Raw genomic sequence first — 15,492 nt, 5'->3', positions numbered from 1 at the left:
CTTCACTCTGTATGACAGACTCTAGGTCCATCCACCTCACTACAAATAACTCAATTTCGTTTCTTTTTATGGCTGAGTAATATTCCATTGTATATATGTGCCACATCTTCTTTATCCATTCATCTGTTGATGGACACTTAGGTTGCTTCCATGTCCTGGCTATTGTAAACAGAGCTGCAGTGAACATTTTGGTACATGACTCTTTTTGAATTATGGTTTTCTCAGGGTATACACCCAGTAGTGGGATTGCTGGGTCATATGGTAGTTCTATTTTTAGTTTTTTAGGGAACTTCCATACTGTTCTCCATAGTGGCTGTATCAATTTACATTCCCACCCACAGTGCAAGAGGGTTCCCTTTTCTCCACACCCTCTCCAGCATTTATTGTTTGTAGATTTTTTGATAATGGCCATTCTGACCGGTGTGAGATGATACCTCATTGTAGTTTTGATTTGCATTTCTCTAATCATTAATGATGTTGAGCATTCCTTCATGTGTTTCTTGGCAATCTGTATATCTTCTTTGGAGAAATGTTTATTTAGGTCTTCTGCCCATTTTTGGATTGGGTTGTTTGTTTTTTTGATATTGAGCTGCATGAGCTGCTTGTAAATTTTGGAGATTAATCCTTTGTCAGTTGCTTCATTTGCAAATATTTTCTCCCATTCTGAGGGTTGTCTTTTGGTCTTGTTTATGGTTTCCTTTATTGTGCAAAAGCTTTTAAGTTTCATTAGGTCCCATTTGTTTATTTTTGTTTTTATTTCCATTTCTCTAGGAGGTGGGTCTAAAAGGATCTTGCTGTGATTTATGTCATACAGTGTTCTGCCTATGTTTTCCTCTAAGAGTTTGATAGTGTCTGGCCTTACATTTAGGTCTTTAATCCGTTTTGAGTTTATTTTTGTGTATGGTGTTAGGGAGTGTTCTAATTTCATACTTTTACATGTACCTGTCCAGTTTTCCCAGCACCACTTATTGAAGAGGCTGTCTTTTCTCCCTTGTATATTCTTGCCTCCTTTATCAAAGATAAGGTGACCATATATGCCTGGGTTTATCTCGGGGTTTTCTATCCTGTTCCATTGATCTATATTTCTGTTTTTGTGCCAGTACCATACTGTCTTGATTACTGTAGCTTTGTAGTAGAGTCTGAAGTCAGGGAGCCTGATTCCTCCAGCTCCATTTTTCGTTCTCAAGATTGCTTTGACTATTCGGGGTCTTTTGTGTTTCCATACAAATTGTGAAATTTTTTGTTCTAGTTCTGTGAAAAATGCCATTGGTAGTTTGATAGGGATTGCATTGAATCTGCAGATTGCTTTGGGTAGTATAGTCATTTTCACAATGTTGATTCTTCCAATCCAGGAACATGGTATATCTCTCCATCTATTTGTATCATCTTTAGTTTCTTTCATCAGTGTCTTATAATTTTCTGCATACAGGTCTTTTGTCTCCTTAGGTAGGTTTATTCCTAGATATTTTATTCTTTTTGTTGCAATGGTAAATGGGAGTGTTTTCTTAATTTCACTTTCATATTTTTCATCATTAGTGTATAAGAGTGCCAGAGATTTCTGTGCATTAATTTTGTATCCTGCTACTTTACCAAATTCATTGATTAGCTCTAGTAGTTTTCTGGTAGCATCTTTGGGATTCTCTATGTATAGTATCATGTCATCTGCAAACAGTGACAGCTTTACTTCTTTTCTGATCTGGATTGCTTTTATTTCTTTTTCTTCTCTGATTGCTGTGGCTAAAACTTCCAAAACTATGTTAAATAACAGTGGTGAGAGTGGGCAACCTTGTCTTGTTCCTGATCTTAGTGGAAATGGTTTCAGTTTTTCACCATTGAGGACGATGTTGGCTGTGGGTTTGTCATATATGGCCTTTATTATGTTGAGGAAAGTTCCCTCTATGCCTACTTTCTGCAGGGTTTTTATCATAAGTGGGTGTTGAATTTTGTCGAAAGCTTTTTCTGCATCTATTGAGAGGATCATATGGTTTTTATTCTTCAATTTGTTAATATGGTGTATCACATTGATTGATTTGTGTATATTGAAGAATCCTTGCATTCCTGGGATAAACCCCACTTGATCATGGTGTATGATCCTTTTAATGTGCTGTTGGATTCTGTTTGCTAGTATTTTGTTGAGGACTTTTGCATCTATGTTCATCAGTGATATGATACCGGCCTGTAGTTTTCTTTTTTTGTGACATGTTTGTCTGGTTTTGGTATCAGGGTGATGGTGGCCTCGTAGAATGAGTTGGGGAGTGTTCCTCCCTCTGCTATATTTTGGAAGAGTTTGAGAAGGATAGGTGTTAGCTCTTCTCTAATTGTTTGATAGAATTCGCCTGTGAAGCCATCTGGTCCTGGGCTTTTGTTTGTTGGAAGATTTTTAATCACAGTTTCAATTTCAGTGCTTGTGATTGGTCTGTTCATGTTTTCTATTTCTTCCTGATTCAGTCTCAGAAGGTTGTGCTTTTCTAAGAATTTGTCCATTTCTTCCAGGTTGTCCATTTTATTGGCATATGGTTGCTTGTAGTAATCTCTCATGATCCTTTGTATTTCTGCAGTGTCAGTTGTTACTTCTCCTTTTTCATTTCTAATTCTGTTGATTTGAGTCTCCTCCTTTTTCTTGATGAGTCTCACTAATGGTTTATCAATTTTGTTTATCTTCTCAAAGAACCAGTTTTTAGTTTTATTGATTTTTGCTATCATTTCCTTCATTTCTTTTTCATTTATTTCTGATGTGATCTTTATGATTTCTTTCCTTCTGCTAACTTTGGGGTTTTTTGTTCTTCTTTCTCTAATTGCTTTAGGTGTAAGGTTAGGTCGTCTATTTGAGATTTTTCTTGTTTCTTGAGGTAGGATTGTATTGCTATAAACTTCCCTCTTAGAACTGTTTTTGCTGCATCTCATAGGTTTTGGGTCGTCGTGTTTTCATTGTCATTTGTTCCTAGGTATGTTTTGATTTCCTCTTTGATTTCTTGGTGATCTCTTGGTTATTTAGTAGTGTATTGTTTAGCCTCCATGTGTTTGTATATTTTACAGATTTTTTCCTGTAATTGATATCTAGTCTCATAGCGTTGTGGTTGGAAAAGATACTTGATATGATTTCAATTTTCTTAAATTTACCAGGGCTTGATTTGTGACTCAAGATATGATCTATCCTGGAGAATGTTCCAGGAGCACTTGAGAAGAAAGTGTATTCTGTTGTTTTTGGATGGAATGTCCTATAAATATCTATTAAGTCCATGTTGTTTAATGTATCATTTAAAGCTTGTGTTTCCTTATTTATTTTCATTTTGATTGATCTGTCCCTTGGTGAAAGTGGGGTGTCAAAGTCCCCTACTATTATTGTGTTACTGTTGATTTCCTCTTTTATGGCTGTTAGCATTTGCCTTATGTATTGAGGTACTCCTATGTTGGGTGCATAAATATTTACAATTGTTATATCTTCTTCCTGGATTGATCCCTTGATCATTCTGTAGTGTCCTTCTTTGTCTCTTGTAATAGTCTTTATTTTAAAGTCTATTTTGTCTGATATGAGAATTGCTACTCCAGCTTTCTTTTGATTTCCATTAGCATAGACTATCTTTTTCCATCCCCTCACTTTCAGTCTGTATGTGTCCCTAGGTCTGAAGTGGGTCTCTTGTAGACAGCATATACATGGGTCTTGTTTTTGTATCCATTCAGCCAGTCTATGTCTTTTGGTTGCAGCATTTAATCCATTTACATTTAAGGTAGTTATCAATATGTATGTTCCTATTACCATTTTCTTACTTGTTTTGGGTTTGTTATTGTAGGTCTTTTCCTTCTTTTGTGTTTCCTGCCTAGAGAAGTTCCTTTAGCATTTGTTGTAAAGCAGGTTTGGTGGTGCTGAATTCTCTTAGCTTTTGCTTGTCTGTAAAGGTTTTAATTTCTCCGTCGAATCTGAATGAGATCTTTGCTGGGTAGAGTAATCTTGGTTGTAGGGTTTTTCTTTTCATCACTTTAAATATGTCTGCCACTCCCTTCAGGCTTGCAGAGTTTCTGCTGAAAGATCAGCTGTTAACCTTATGGGGATTCCCTCAGATGTTATTTGTTGCTTTTCCCTTGCTGCTTTCAATATTTTTTCTGTGTATTTAATTTTAGATAGTTTGAGTAATATGTGTCTTGGCGTGTTTCTCCTTGGATTTATCCTGTGTGGGACTCTCTGAACTTCCTGGACTTGATTGACTATTTCCCTTCCCATGTTAGGGAAGTTTTCAACTATAATCTCTTCATATATTTTCTCAGATCCTTTCTTTTTGTCTTCTTCTTCTGGGACCCCTATAATTTGAATGTTGGTGCCTTTACTGTTGTCCCAGAGGTCTCTGTGACTGTCCTCAATTCTTTTTATTCTTTTTTTCTTTATTTTGCTATGCAGTAGTTATTTCCACTCTTCTATCTTCCAGGTCACTTACCCGTTCTTCTTTTTTTTTTAAATTAGTATGTTTTACTTTATTTTTTATCCCAGTTTTCAAGTATGATTTTAAGCCTTCTTAATCTTTTTTTTAAAATTATTTACTTATTTATTTATTTATGGCTGTGTTGGGTCTTCATTTCTGTGCGAGGGCTTTCTCTAGTTGTGGCAAGCGGGGGCCACTCTTCATTGCGGTGCACGGGCCTCTCACTATCGCGGCCTCTCCCGTTGCGGAGCACAGGCTCCAGACGCGCAGGATCAGTAATTGTGGCTCACGGGCCTAGTTGCTCCGTGGCATGTGGGATCTTCCCAGACCAGGGCTCAAACCCGTGTTCCGTGCATTGGCAGGCAGATTCTCAACCACTGCGCCACCAGGGAAGCCCACTTATCCGTTCTTCTGCCTCAGTTATTCTGCTTTTGGTTCCTTCTAGAGAGTTTTAAATTTCATTTATTGTGTTGTTCATCATTGTTTGTTTACTCTTTAGCTCTTCTAGGTCCTTGTTAAACGTTTGTTTTATTTTCTCCATTCTATTTCCAAGATTTTGGATCATCTTTACTATCATTACTCTGAATTCTTTTTCAGGTAAACTGCCTATTTCCTCTTCACTTGTTTGGTCAGGTGGGTTTTTACCTTGCTCCTTCATCTGTTGCATATTTCTCTGTCTTCTCATTTTGCTTAACTTACAGTGTTTGGGGTCTCCTTTTCGCAGGGTGCAGGTTCATAGTTCCCGTTGTTTTTGGTGTCTGCCCCCAGTGGTTAAGGTTGGTTCAGTGGGTTGTGTAGGCTTCCTGGTAGAGGGGACTGGTGCCTGTGTTCTGGTGGATGAGGCTGGATCTTGTCTTTCTGGTGGGCAGGACCGCATCTGGTGGTGTGTTTTGGGGTGTCTGTGAACTTATTATGATTTTAGGCAGCCCCTCTTCTAATGGGTGGGGTTGTGTTCCTGTCTTGCTAGTTGTTTGGCTTGGGGTGTCCAGCACTGGAGCTTGCTGGTCGTTGAGTGGAGCTGGGTCTTAGCATTGAGATGGGGATCTCTGGGAAAGCTCTCGCTGATTGATATTACGTGGGGCCGGGAGGTCTCTGGTGGTCCAATGTCCTGAACTCGGCTCTCCCACCTCAGAGGTTCTAGCCTAACAGCTGGCAGGAGCACCAAGACCCTGTCAGCCATACGGCCAGGTATGTGGGGAGAGTCTTGCCTTTTGGGAAGTCTGAGGTCTTCTGCCAGCGTTCAGTAGGTGTTCTGTAGGAGTTGTTCCACAGGTAGATGTATTTTGGATATATTTTTTGGGGGGAAGGTGATCTTCACATCTTACTCCTCCACCATCTTGAAGGTCCTCTGGGTTTGGTTTTTTTGTTTTTGTTCGTAGCTTCCTTTCTTATATCTGGACACCTTAACTTAAAGATTTATGTTTATTCCTGCTAAAGGTGGGGGTTGATGCATTTTGAGCAAAGACCTGGAACAGCTCTGGCAACACTTTGAAGATGAATGAGTTAATACATGTAAAGTGCTTAGTAAAGGGCAGGAACACAGTAAGCACTTGATAAATGCTATTATTTTTTTTTTAAAAGACCTAGATTCTGCCTATAAATAGTCAAGAACTGAGTATATTTATACTTCTCTCTAACACACACACACACACACACACACACACACACACACACACCCTTCTGTGCAGTGGATGCTGAATGAATTAATCAGATATGCCTCCCTGCCCTCTAGAAAACTGAGATCTAAAATAGACACAAGTGACATTGAGAGCACCAGGAAGACACAAGGACAAATTGTCCAATTATCTTAGATGATAGCTAAAAATAACTGAATATTAACCACATACGCAGATACCAGGGAGTGTGAAAAGTAACCTGTTGATTTTTGGTGAAAGGAAGAGGGAGTGAGCACTAGCTCTCATCAGGTAGGAAATAATTCTTTAAGAAAGAATTTCAATAAGATCTTTGAAGTAAAGATGTATATACGGCACAGATATGATGAAACTATTTTTGTTAAATTTTTGGGAGGAGTATAAATGAGCACAAACTGTGAAAAGCGATTTTATATTAAAATAATGCTAACAGACATGTGGAAAATATCAAATATGTATGATTTACTAAGTGTTTTCTAGGTGCTGAGTTCATGCCCTGTGCTTTTACATTCTGTGGAGGTGGAAGGAAGATTCATTTCCCTCTCCACAATTTTTGCTTTTTGAGAACCTCCCTTGTGTGTCTCTATGTTATGAGTTGCTAATTTGATTAGTTACAGCCAAAGTCACTCACTCAGTCACGGGTCACTGGAGAGCAAGGTGACTGTGTCTTGAAGTGCTGTTTATAACCTGTGGCCTTCTCTTGAAGTTCTTTCCATGCCATTAAGAGTAGTTGCCTGGGCCTGCTGGCCTGCCTGCCTCAAAAATCTCTCACATCTTCCCCACCCACAGTATTCCAGCTTCTGCTTGTGACTGGGTGGGTGGGGCAGATTTTCTTATCTATGAGTTTGGAAGGATAACTTCAGGGACTGATCTGCAAACCTGGACTCAGTTTAAGACTAGGGAGCAAGAAACAAGAATTCCCTATTCTGAGTCATGTTCTCCAGTGCAAATTATCAGAGAAGCTCCAAAGTGGGGAGAGGGGAAAGGGAAAGATTATGTGCTCATCCAGTTGTTAATTTAAAACAATGGAGTTCATTTCCATTTGGCTACTGATTCCTCTGGGTATAGCTCACTTAGTCAAGAACTTAGAGAGGAGCAAGGGTGAGTAGCTCTAACTATTGACTCCATCCTCTTAATATACCTTATCTTGCTTAAACCACCCAAGGACCTTAGGAGGTAGGAAAAATTCATATTCCAGCAATAAATAAGGAAACAGCTGGAATATGGGGTGGTTGGGGAGCTTTGAACTCATGTCCTTCATGGGTACAGCATTCTGAATTCTGCACTGGGATCATCACAAGAGGATGATTCTCTATGTAATCGCAAAAGTCTAGGGATGAAGCAACATACATGGGAAGAGCGATATGTTTTCCAGGGGGACTTCGAAGTACCCAGAAGTAGAAGAAGATAAGAAGACTCAGGTTCTGAAGCAGCCTACTGAAGGTCTTGAACTAGTTAGACTCACCAGTCTCCTTGGAGCCAATTTTGGTCTACCTCTAGCAATCCATCAGCATCTGAAGCATGCATTTTGAGTACTCACTTTATCTAATTTTATGTTATTTTATCTATACTTATTATCCCTTCATTTGATGTCCTCTTATAATCATTTAATCCTATTATGTTGTAGATTATTTCTGTAAGCTCCGGGGCTTTGGAGGGGCATAGAGTAGAATAAATGGATTCACAGGAGCAGTGTGTTACAGGTGAGGGCTTGGCCTGCTCCAGCAAGGTAGCTCAGGACAAGATGCTGGTCTTGGTTGCTGAGTTGATAGGTGATTCAGAGGTAGGAGGGCCATGAATCAGGAGCTGGGCTGAGGCTTTGACTTGGGATATATAAATAAGGGAAGAGATGGGAGAGATGTTCAACTAAAAGAATCAGTGAGAAATGATGCGACTGACAGGGACTGATTTCCAAAATATACAAACAGCTCATAGAGCTCAATATCAAAGAAACAAACAACCCAATCAAAAAGTGGGCAGAAGACCTAAATAGACATTTCTCCAAAGAAGACATACAGATGGCCAACAGGCACGTTAAAGTACACTCAACATCGCTAATTATTAGAGAAATGCAAATCAAAACTATAATGAGGTTATCACCTCACACCAGTCAGAATGGCCATCATCAAAAAGTCTGTAAATAATAAATGCTGAAGAGGGTGTGGAGAAAAGGGAACCCTCCTACACTGCTGGCAGGAATGTAAATTGGTACAGCCACTATGCAGAACAGTATGGGGGTTCCTTAAAAAACTAAAAATAGAGTTACCATGTGATCCTGCAATCCCACTCCTGGGCATATATCCAGAAAAGATGAAAACTCTAATTCGAAAAGATACATGCACCCCAATGTTCACAGCAGCACTATTTACAATACCCAAGACATGTAAGCAACGTAAATGTCCACTGACAGATGAATTGGTAAAGAAGATTCCATTGTATGGTACATATATACAATGGAATATAACTCAGCCATAAAAAAGAATGAAATAACACCATTTGCAGCAACATGGATGGACCTAAAGATTATCATACTAAGTGAAGTAAGTCAGACAGAGAAAGACAAATATCATATAGCACTTATATGTGGAATCCAAAAAAAATGATACAAATGAACTTATTTACAAAACAGAAATAGACTCATAGACATAGAAAACAAACTTATGGTTACCAAAGGGGAATGGGGGAGAGGGATATCTTAGGAGTCTGGGATTAACAGATACACACTACCGTATATAAAACAGATGAACAACAAAGATATACTGTATAGCACAGGGAACTATATTCAATATCTTGTAATAACCTATAACAGAAAAGAATCTGAAAAAGAACACATATATATATCTGAAACACTTTGTTGTACACACTAACACAACATTGTAAATCAACTATACTTCAGTTTGAAAAATAAAATTTTTAAAAAAGAATGAGCAAGGTTTGGGGGAGGGACAGGAGCACACACCCTACATTTATGTAATATTAAAGATGTCTCCACAGCCTCTTTCTTATTAGGGAAATGGCTGAAAAGACATCATTATCAGCAATACACAATGGGGAAGCTGGACTGAGGGTGACATTCTTAGGAAAAGATGAGTAAATTTTAGAATTTCAGAGGTGAAAGTGATCTTAAAATTTGATTAGTCCAACTTCCTGCTCAAGGAGAAGTATCTTCTCCAGCAGCTTTGCTAGATAACTATCTTGATGAATGTTCCACATGCACTTGGAAACAATGTGTATTCTGCAGTTGTTGGGTATAAATTTTATATATGTCAATTAGATCAGGATGGCTAATTGTGTTGTTCTACTCTTCTATTTTCTTTTTTGTGTGTTCTACCAGTTATAACAGAGATGAGTTGAAATCTCCAAATATGATTATGGATTTGTTTATTTCTCCTTTTAGGTCTGTCAATTTTTGTTTTATATATTTTGAAGCTATATGGTTAGATGTATACACATTTAGGATTGTTACATTCCTGTTGAATTGATTTTTTCTATCATTATGAAATGCCCCTTTTTATCTTTAATAATACTTTTCTTCTTGATATTAGTAACCTGCGAGATAACTAACTTTTGGTTAAACACATCTGTGAATGGAAGCTCTTACTTCCAGAAGCAGTCATTGCCATAATTAGACAATAAGAAAGTTAAACTTCCATTGGGAGGATCATCCTTACGCCAAGTCAAATTTTGCCTCATGGTAGCTTCAACCCATTGGTACTTACTTGCCTGGTTTAGCAAAACAACATATGGTAAGCATAGTAGTTAAGAACATGGGCTTCAGAGTCGGAAAGGTTTGACTAAGCTTAAGCCAAGCGCTGGTTACATGACCTATCAAGCCTCAGTTATCTCATTTGTAAAATAGGTACAATAATACTTATCCTTAACAGGGGTGTGAGGACGATTAAATGAGTTAGGTACCTAGAACTTATTAAATAGTCAGTTAGTACTGGCAATTATTATTATCTCTTTCATGTGACAAAACCCTTCAGATATTTGAAGATCACTGGCAAGACCCCGTATAATCTTTCCACCTCTTAGGTAAAACATGCCTACTTCCTTCAACCATATCTCACAGGACATAATTTTCAGCCCCAGTTCCAGATAGCAGTCTTTGGATGCACTTTGTTTTTGCCAGTGTAACATGACCTATATTCCAGATATTATCTAAGCAGCACAAAGTATAGTGTGACTAATTATTTCCTATGTGCTGAGTACACTTCAGGCCCAACACAGGGTTTTAAAGCAGCCTAAGGTCGTAAGATCGATTTCGCTGAGTGATCTACTGTCCAGCTGGGTTGGCTATAACAGACCTCTTGTCACTTGGAGATGGTCTCCAGGTTGACCCAAGACCTTTGTTGCACCTTAGTCAACAACTACTACTTGTTCAGTCGGTTATAGATCCAGCCAACTACACTATTATTCATCCCACGTTTTACCACTTTATACACAAGGTGTGTGCTGTGTGGGTCCTGGGCCTGTTTGCCGTTAGATCAATCCCTCAGTTTCTGCTCTATACGGCGGGAAGGCTGACTCTTGCAGGCTGTGTATCCCAGGCTCGTGACAGCCAACAGCAGGCATAGCGGGAAGACGGGAGAGTGAGCAGGAGGAAGGAGAATGAGTGTTTCTCCCCCACACTCTATGCTATAAGGCCTCTCCAGCAGCGGCCACAGCTCTTCCCTGCCTCCAGATACCACTGGACAGGCCCACTTGGGTTCCACCCCTGGGCCCATAAACCCTGCCTTCCCCCTGTCCCTCCAGCCCAGCAGTGTGGTAGCAGCTTCCTGCTTTTGCTAATTGGTGATTTGCCTCCCTAGTCCCCATTTGGCTTCTCAGTCTGTTCCATCAAAAGAATTACTATTTTCTGATTTCAATTTCCATTGGTTTAAATAGTTTCTGTTATCCCAGTTGTCTCTATAATTCAAATGTTACTGGCAACTCTAGCATTTCTGAAATAAAGATAAGCTTTATTATCTTTACCATATGTTTTAGTACTATATTATCTTTACTACTGCACATAGTATTATCTGCTTTATCATCATAATGACCATAACTAAGGTGAAAAAACGTAGTTTTATATGCATTAATCTTAGAGAATCCTGGCAGGTTTCTAGTAGTCACTGAAAGAAATCTTCTAGGATGGCTCTCAATTGGTCTGTTAAATGGCCTGGGGAGGAACATCAGGTTAAATTCTCCCCTTCAAAATTCAGGACATTGTTTTCTTAACTCAAGGTTTCCTTATTCCCTTCAGTTTCCCCAAGGGAGAAAAGACACTGAGAGCAGATTTAGCCCCAATAGTAAGTTTTTTTAGCAAACGCTTTCTCTGGGCCTAGAGGCTAAAGGTACAGACATCATTTCACTACCGAGTTGCTTCTCTCGGGCTGTTCTCCTCCCTATGCCCTCTGCCATCTGACTTCCCCTTTTAGGGTGAAGTCCATTTCTCTTGCGAGAGAAAATGGAAACTATGCTGCCGCCTTCCTCCACTTGTTGAAGTTGTACTCTATCTATCTTGGGCCTTTTTGTTGATTTAAAGTACGTCTGTAAGCCTCAGCCTGCTCAGGCCTTCAGGCTGGTTTGGCCCTTCTGTTCTTAGTACCTGCTCTGTGTCTTTCTGGGATCCTTGCTCAGGCCAGTTCTTAACCTGTGTGCTCAATTCCTGGCTTCTCAGGGCCTCTGTACTCTTTTCTTCAGTCATGCTCCCTGGCCTTCTTCTGACAGATTTCTAATTGCCTTGGGGTTGCAACCTGGCCTTTCAAAAACTGCAGCCTTCTGTTACTGTCTCTTCTAGACTCTCTAGCCATGCTACCTAGCATTTTTTCCCCTGTCCTTATGAAATCAGTTCTCTTTTCACTATATTTAGTATGAACTGTTGCCCAGACATCAAAGAAAATGCTATAAACCTATTTTCAAGGTGTATGCCAAAACTTAGGCATTTTAAGGACAAAGCACATCCTTCCTCTAGTCTTGTTCTATGTAAGCGCACCCTAAATGGGGTCCCAGATCTCCCCTGCTTCCTTCAGACACCCCTCATCTGGGTAGAATATCCTTAGGTGCTGGTCTTCAATCTTTTTTTTTTTTTTTTTTTTTTGCTTGCATTTCTCCTAAAACAATCGTGATGCAGGGCGCTCCTTCTCACATATTTATTAAGTTCATTCTTAGAATATATCATAGGTTTCTATATTGGAAAAATATATGATGTTTAGCCCTTTATAAACACATATTTTTAGTAAGGCAATTATTTCACTCTTTACAAATGCATCCAATGTCACCTAGAAATCAAAGAAGGTGTCTTTCATACACATCACCATCCATTGAAAAATACATACAAAAATTCTTCTCTAATGGTCAGAACTTTACATTGTTTCTTTTTATTCCTCGAATATCAGTTCCCATTCCACTTCTGCAGAATTTTATCCTAATGCAACATGTCTGAACACTCTTTTGGTGATTATCCTTTTGTTTCTTTGCAACAACAAAACATGTATAGCTATTGAAATTAAATTTTTTTTTCTTGTGACCATGAGGCTTTAAGTGTTCAAAGTTTTCTTCTGCATTGAAATCTAATTTCCATTATTACCAGTACATGTAAAATCAAAACATAAAATATTATGAATATTGATAATTATTAAACATAAAAAAGTTTACTGGAAATGTATCTTTTAATGGGATGGATGGGGCTCTCTTTTTCAATCTGTTCATGAATCTAAGGATGCATATGACTTATGGTTGGAATGAGACAAGGTTCAGCATCAATTCTATTTTTCATTTTTTGTAGCTATAAGAGCTAAGGAATCTTGCTCATATGAATGAGTAGGTAGGAATGGAAGAAGTTCGGTTATAGTAATATCATTTCATTCTTTGAAAGCCTTATGATTTATATGACAAAGAATTTATTTTTTATTATCAGCTGTTAACTCTATTAGGGCCTCCTTCAATTTTGTTGAAAACAGAGAATTTGATACCTCCTGGTTTGCAGAAGGATTTGTTAGTCATTACAATTTGGTATGGTATCAGTATTTCCAATCATTCTTTTGTTTATCACTATGGAGGATTTTATACCTCAGGGCAATGCACTGTATTCATGATGGGTGAAAGGGAGGCTTTTTTATGAAGTGGGTAAAGCAAAAATAAAAGAGGAAGTGTTTTAGGAGAACCCCAAGAGCCTTGCCTGGAAGGCATATTCTCAGGCTCACTCAATTTGGGGAACAAGTACTTGGGGAAGATGAAGATCTAGAAACTAATTTCCTAAAACTGCCTATGCTATGCATCCCATAGAAAGTCTTTGTGATCCCATATACTCTAGCTGGAAAATCATTAAGGGTTTAAGGGTTTAAGGAATTAATTAACTAATTAATTAATTAAGGTTTGAGGAATAAATCTGTTCCTCACCTGATTCATCCCTGGTCTAGGTGAGGAAGCAGGCAGAGTGCCCTGGGACATCCCTCAGCCCGAGCGAGAAAGAGTGGAACTGGTACCAAATTGCCCAAAGACCCTAGGTGCATTATAACACTCAAATAGAGATCAACAAACATGGGGCAGTGATTTAGGGGTGCAGATACCCAAGTACACTAGGGGATTGTGAGGATGTAGAGCCCTCTCTCCTCCAGTTGATTGAACTCACACTAACTTCAATGCTCTGGAGTTCCTCCCAGTTGATGCCTGTTTGTAGGAAATGCAATAAAGATAGAAGGCAGTTACATCCAGCTAAGGGCTTTCCTGATGACTCACTATTAGTTGAGATGTAAGAGGGCACCATCCCTGCAGTAATTGAGGGTCTTTGATCCAAACCTCTGGGCACTCACCATATGCCAAGCACCATGATCAGTTCTCTATGTTCATTATCTCTTTTAATTTTTACAATAATCCTATGTGGTAGATGCTACTATTGCTATTCTTTTACAAATAAGAAAAATGTGAGATTAAGAGAGGTGAAATAACCTGCCCAAGGTCAGGTGAAAACAACATTCAACCTCGTGTCTAATTATTCTAGTTTGTCCTTCTTTATACCAGATCATAAAGTCACCCCATGGCTGTCAAGGTCAATGGTCTTTAGGGACCAAAACCCACAGACCCTCCAGAAGACAGAACATATCCTCTGAGTCTAATGTGTGGAATAGGGAGGGGACAGAGAAAAACTGGCATAGTTTAACTCAGACCAGTCAGCGAAGGCTGAAAAACATAAGCCAATGAACAGAGCTAAATCTATTCTTCTACAGTTGTTACATGTCTTTTCTCATATGACCTTTCCGAGAACAAACTACAACTTGAAGATTCTCTTCAGATTTAGGTTCTTGGCTCGTGTTGTGGTGGAGAGAGCCCTTAACCCAGAGGAACAGGGACAGCTATTGATTCACTGGCTCCCTCAGGCTACCCATTTCAATTCTCTGGACTTCAGCTGTTTCATGTGCAATAGATAAGGCTGGGACTAGAGTAGCATTTTCCAAACTTTTTAGACTATGACCCAGAGTGAGAAAAAAATTATCACACCACGAGCCAAGATGCACACGCACGTGCGCACACACATACACACACCCCTCTGAAATAATTTGTGTTTCACAAAACAACACTAAGCCCTACTATGTGATGCCCTGATATATTCTATTCTATTCATTCAGTTCATTCATTTTACTGGTAAAAAACACCCACCTGGTTGCTACTCATTAAACTGATATTCTAATCTGTTAATGAGTGGCAAATCATGGTTTAAAAAACTCTGAACTCTGAAAGAGTAGTTTAATAGCAAGTCAGTATTGTTCCTGTGAATTAGGCAAAACTTATCTTTGGTACCCTCCCACCTTTCAGGGACTCATTTTCCTGGCTTTCTCTAGACCAGTTTTATTCCCTCTACCCCTATTTACCCTCACCTCCACTGATTTATACTCAGATATCAAAAAATATTTCTGAGCAGGTGCTTTTGTTTTCTCTGAGGTATCTCTGTCTCTTTATAGCCATCCTCCCAGTTTTGGCTTGAGCTTGTTACTTGCAGCTAATGCAGGTCCTGGGTTGGAGAGATGCCTCCATGTATTCCAGTCCCTGAAACTACTCACCTTTGACTTTCAGAGTCAGGTACTTGTAGTCCCAGGCAATCCCATAGATGATCAGGCAGCGGTACTGCCCTGCATCCCTCACTTGGACTTGGGGGATGTGGAACAAGGCCTTCCCCAGGGGCAGCTGCTCCTCCAGCAAAGTGGCTCTTTCACTGAGCAAGGTTGTATCATTTTCCACCTTTTGCAAACTGGCTTTTAAATCTCTGAGTTCCACATGACCTCCGGTGTCAAAATCACACTCCAAGGTCACATTGCCGCCGTAGTCTACCGTGTACATTTCCTTCGGGACCGTCACTGTGAATAAAGCTGAACAGAAAATAAGACATTCTCAAATTGTCTGCCTTCACATTTCAGTTCTGTACAGAGTGGGATCTGAGGAGACCC

At 39.2% G+C, this 15,492-nt stretch overlaps 1 protein-coding gene across 2 annotated transcripts in view; it reads right to left on the bottom strand.

Moving 5' to 3' along the window:
* The window catches only part of PDCD1LG2 (programmed cell death 1 ligand 2), a 62,036-nt gene that overhangs the window by 30,986 nt on the left and 15,558 nt on the right, over positions 1-15,492 (bottom strand). For both annotated transcript variants that reach the window (XM_082471088.1, XM_082471087.1), the window contains exon 2: positions 15,109-15,414. In XM_082471088.1, coding sequence (XP_082327214.1) covers positions 15,109-15,414 — 306 coding nt within the window. The remainder of the gene's footprint in view (positions 1-15,108; positions 15,415-15,492) is intronic.

This window comes from Balaenoptera physalus (genome assembly GCF_965194825.1).
Source record: "Balaenoptera physalus genome assembly, chromosome: 7".
NCBI lineage: Eukaryota > Metazoa > Chordata > Mammalia > Artiodactyla > Balaenopteridae > Balaenoptera > Balaenoptera physalus.
Note: the sequence above shows the minus strand (reverse complement) of the source record. Positions and strands in the feature narration are given on the sequence as shown.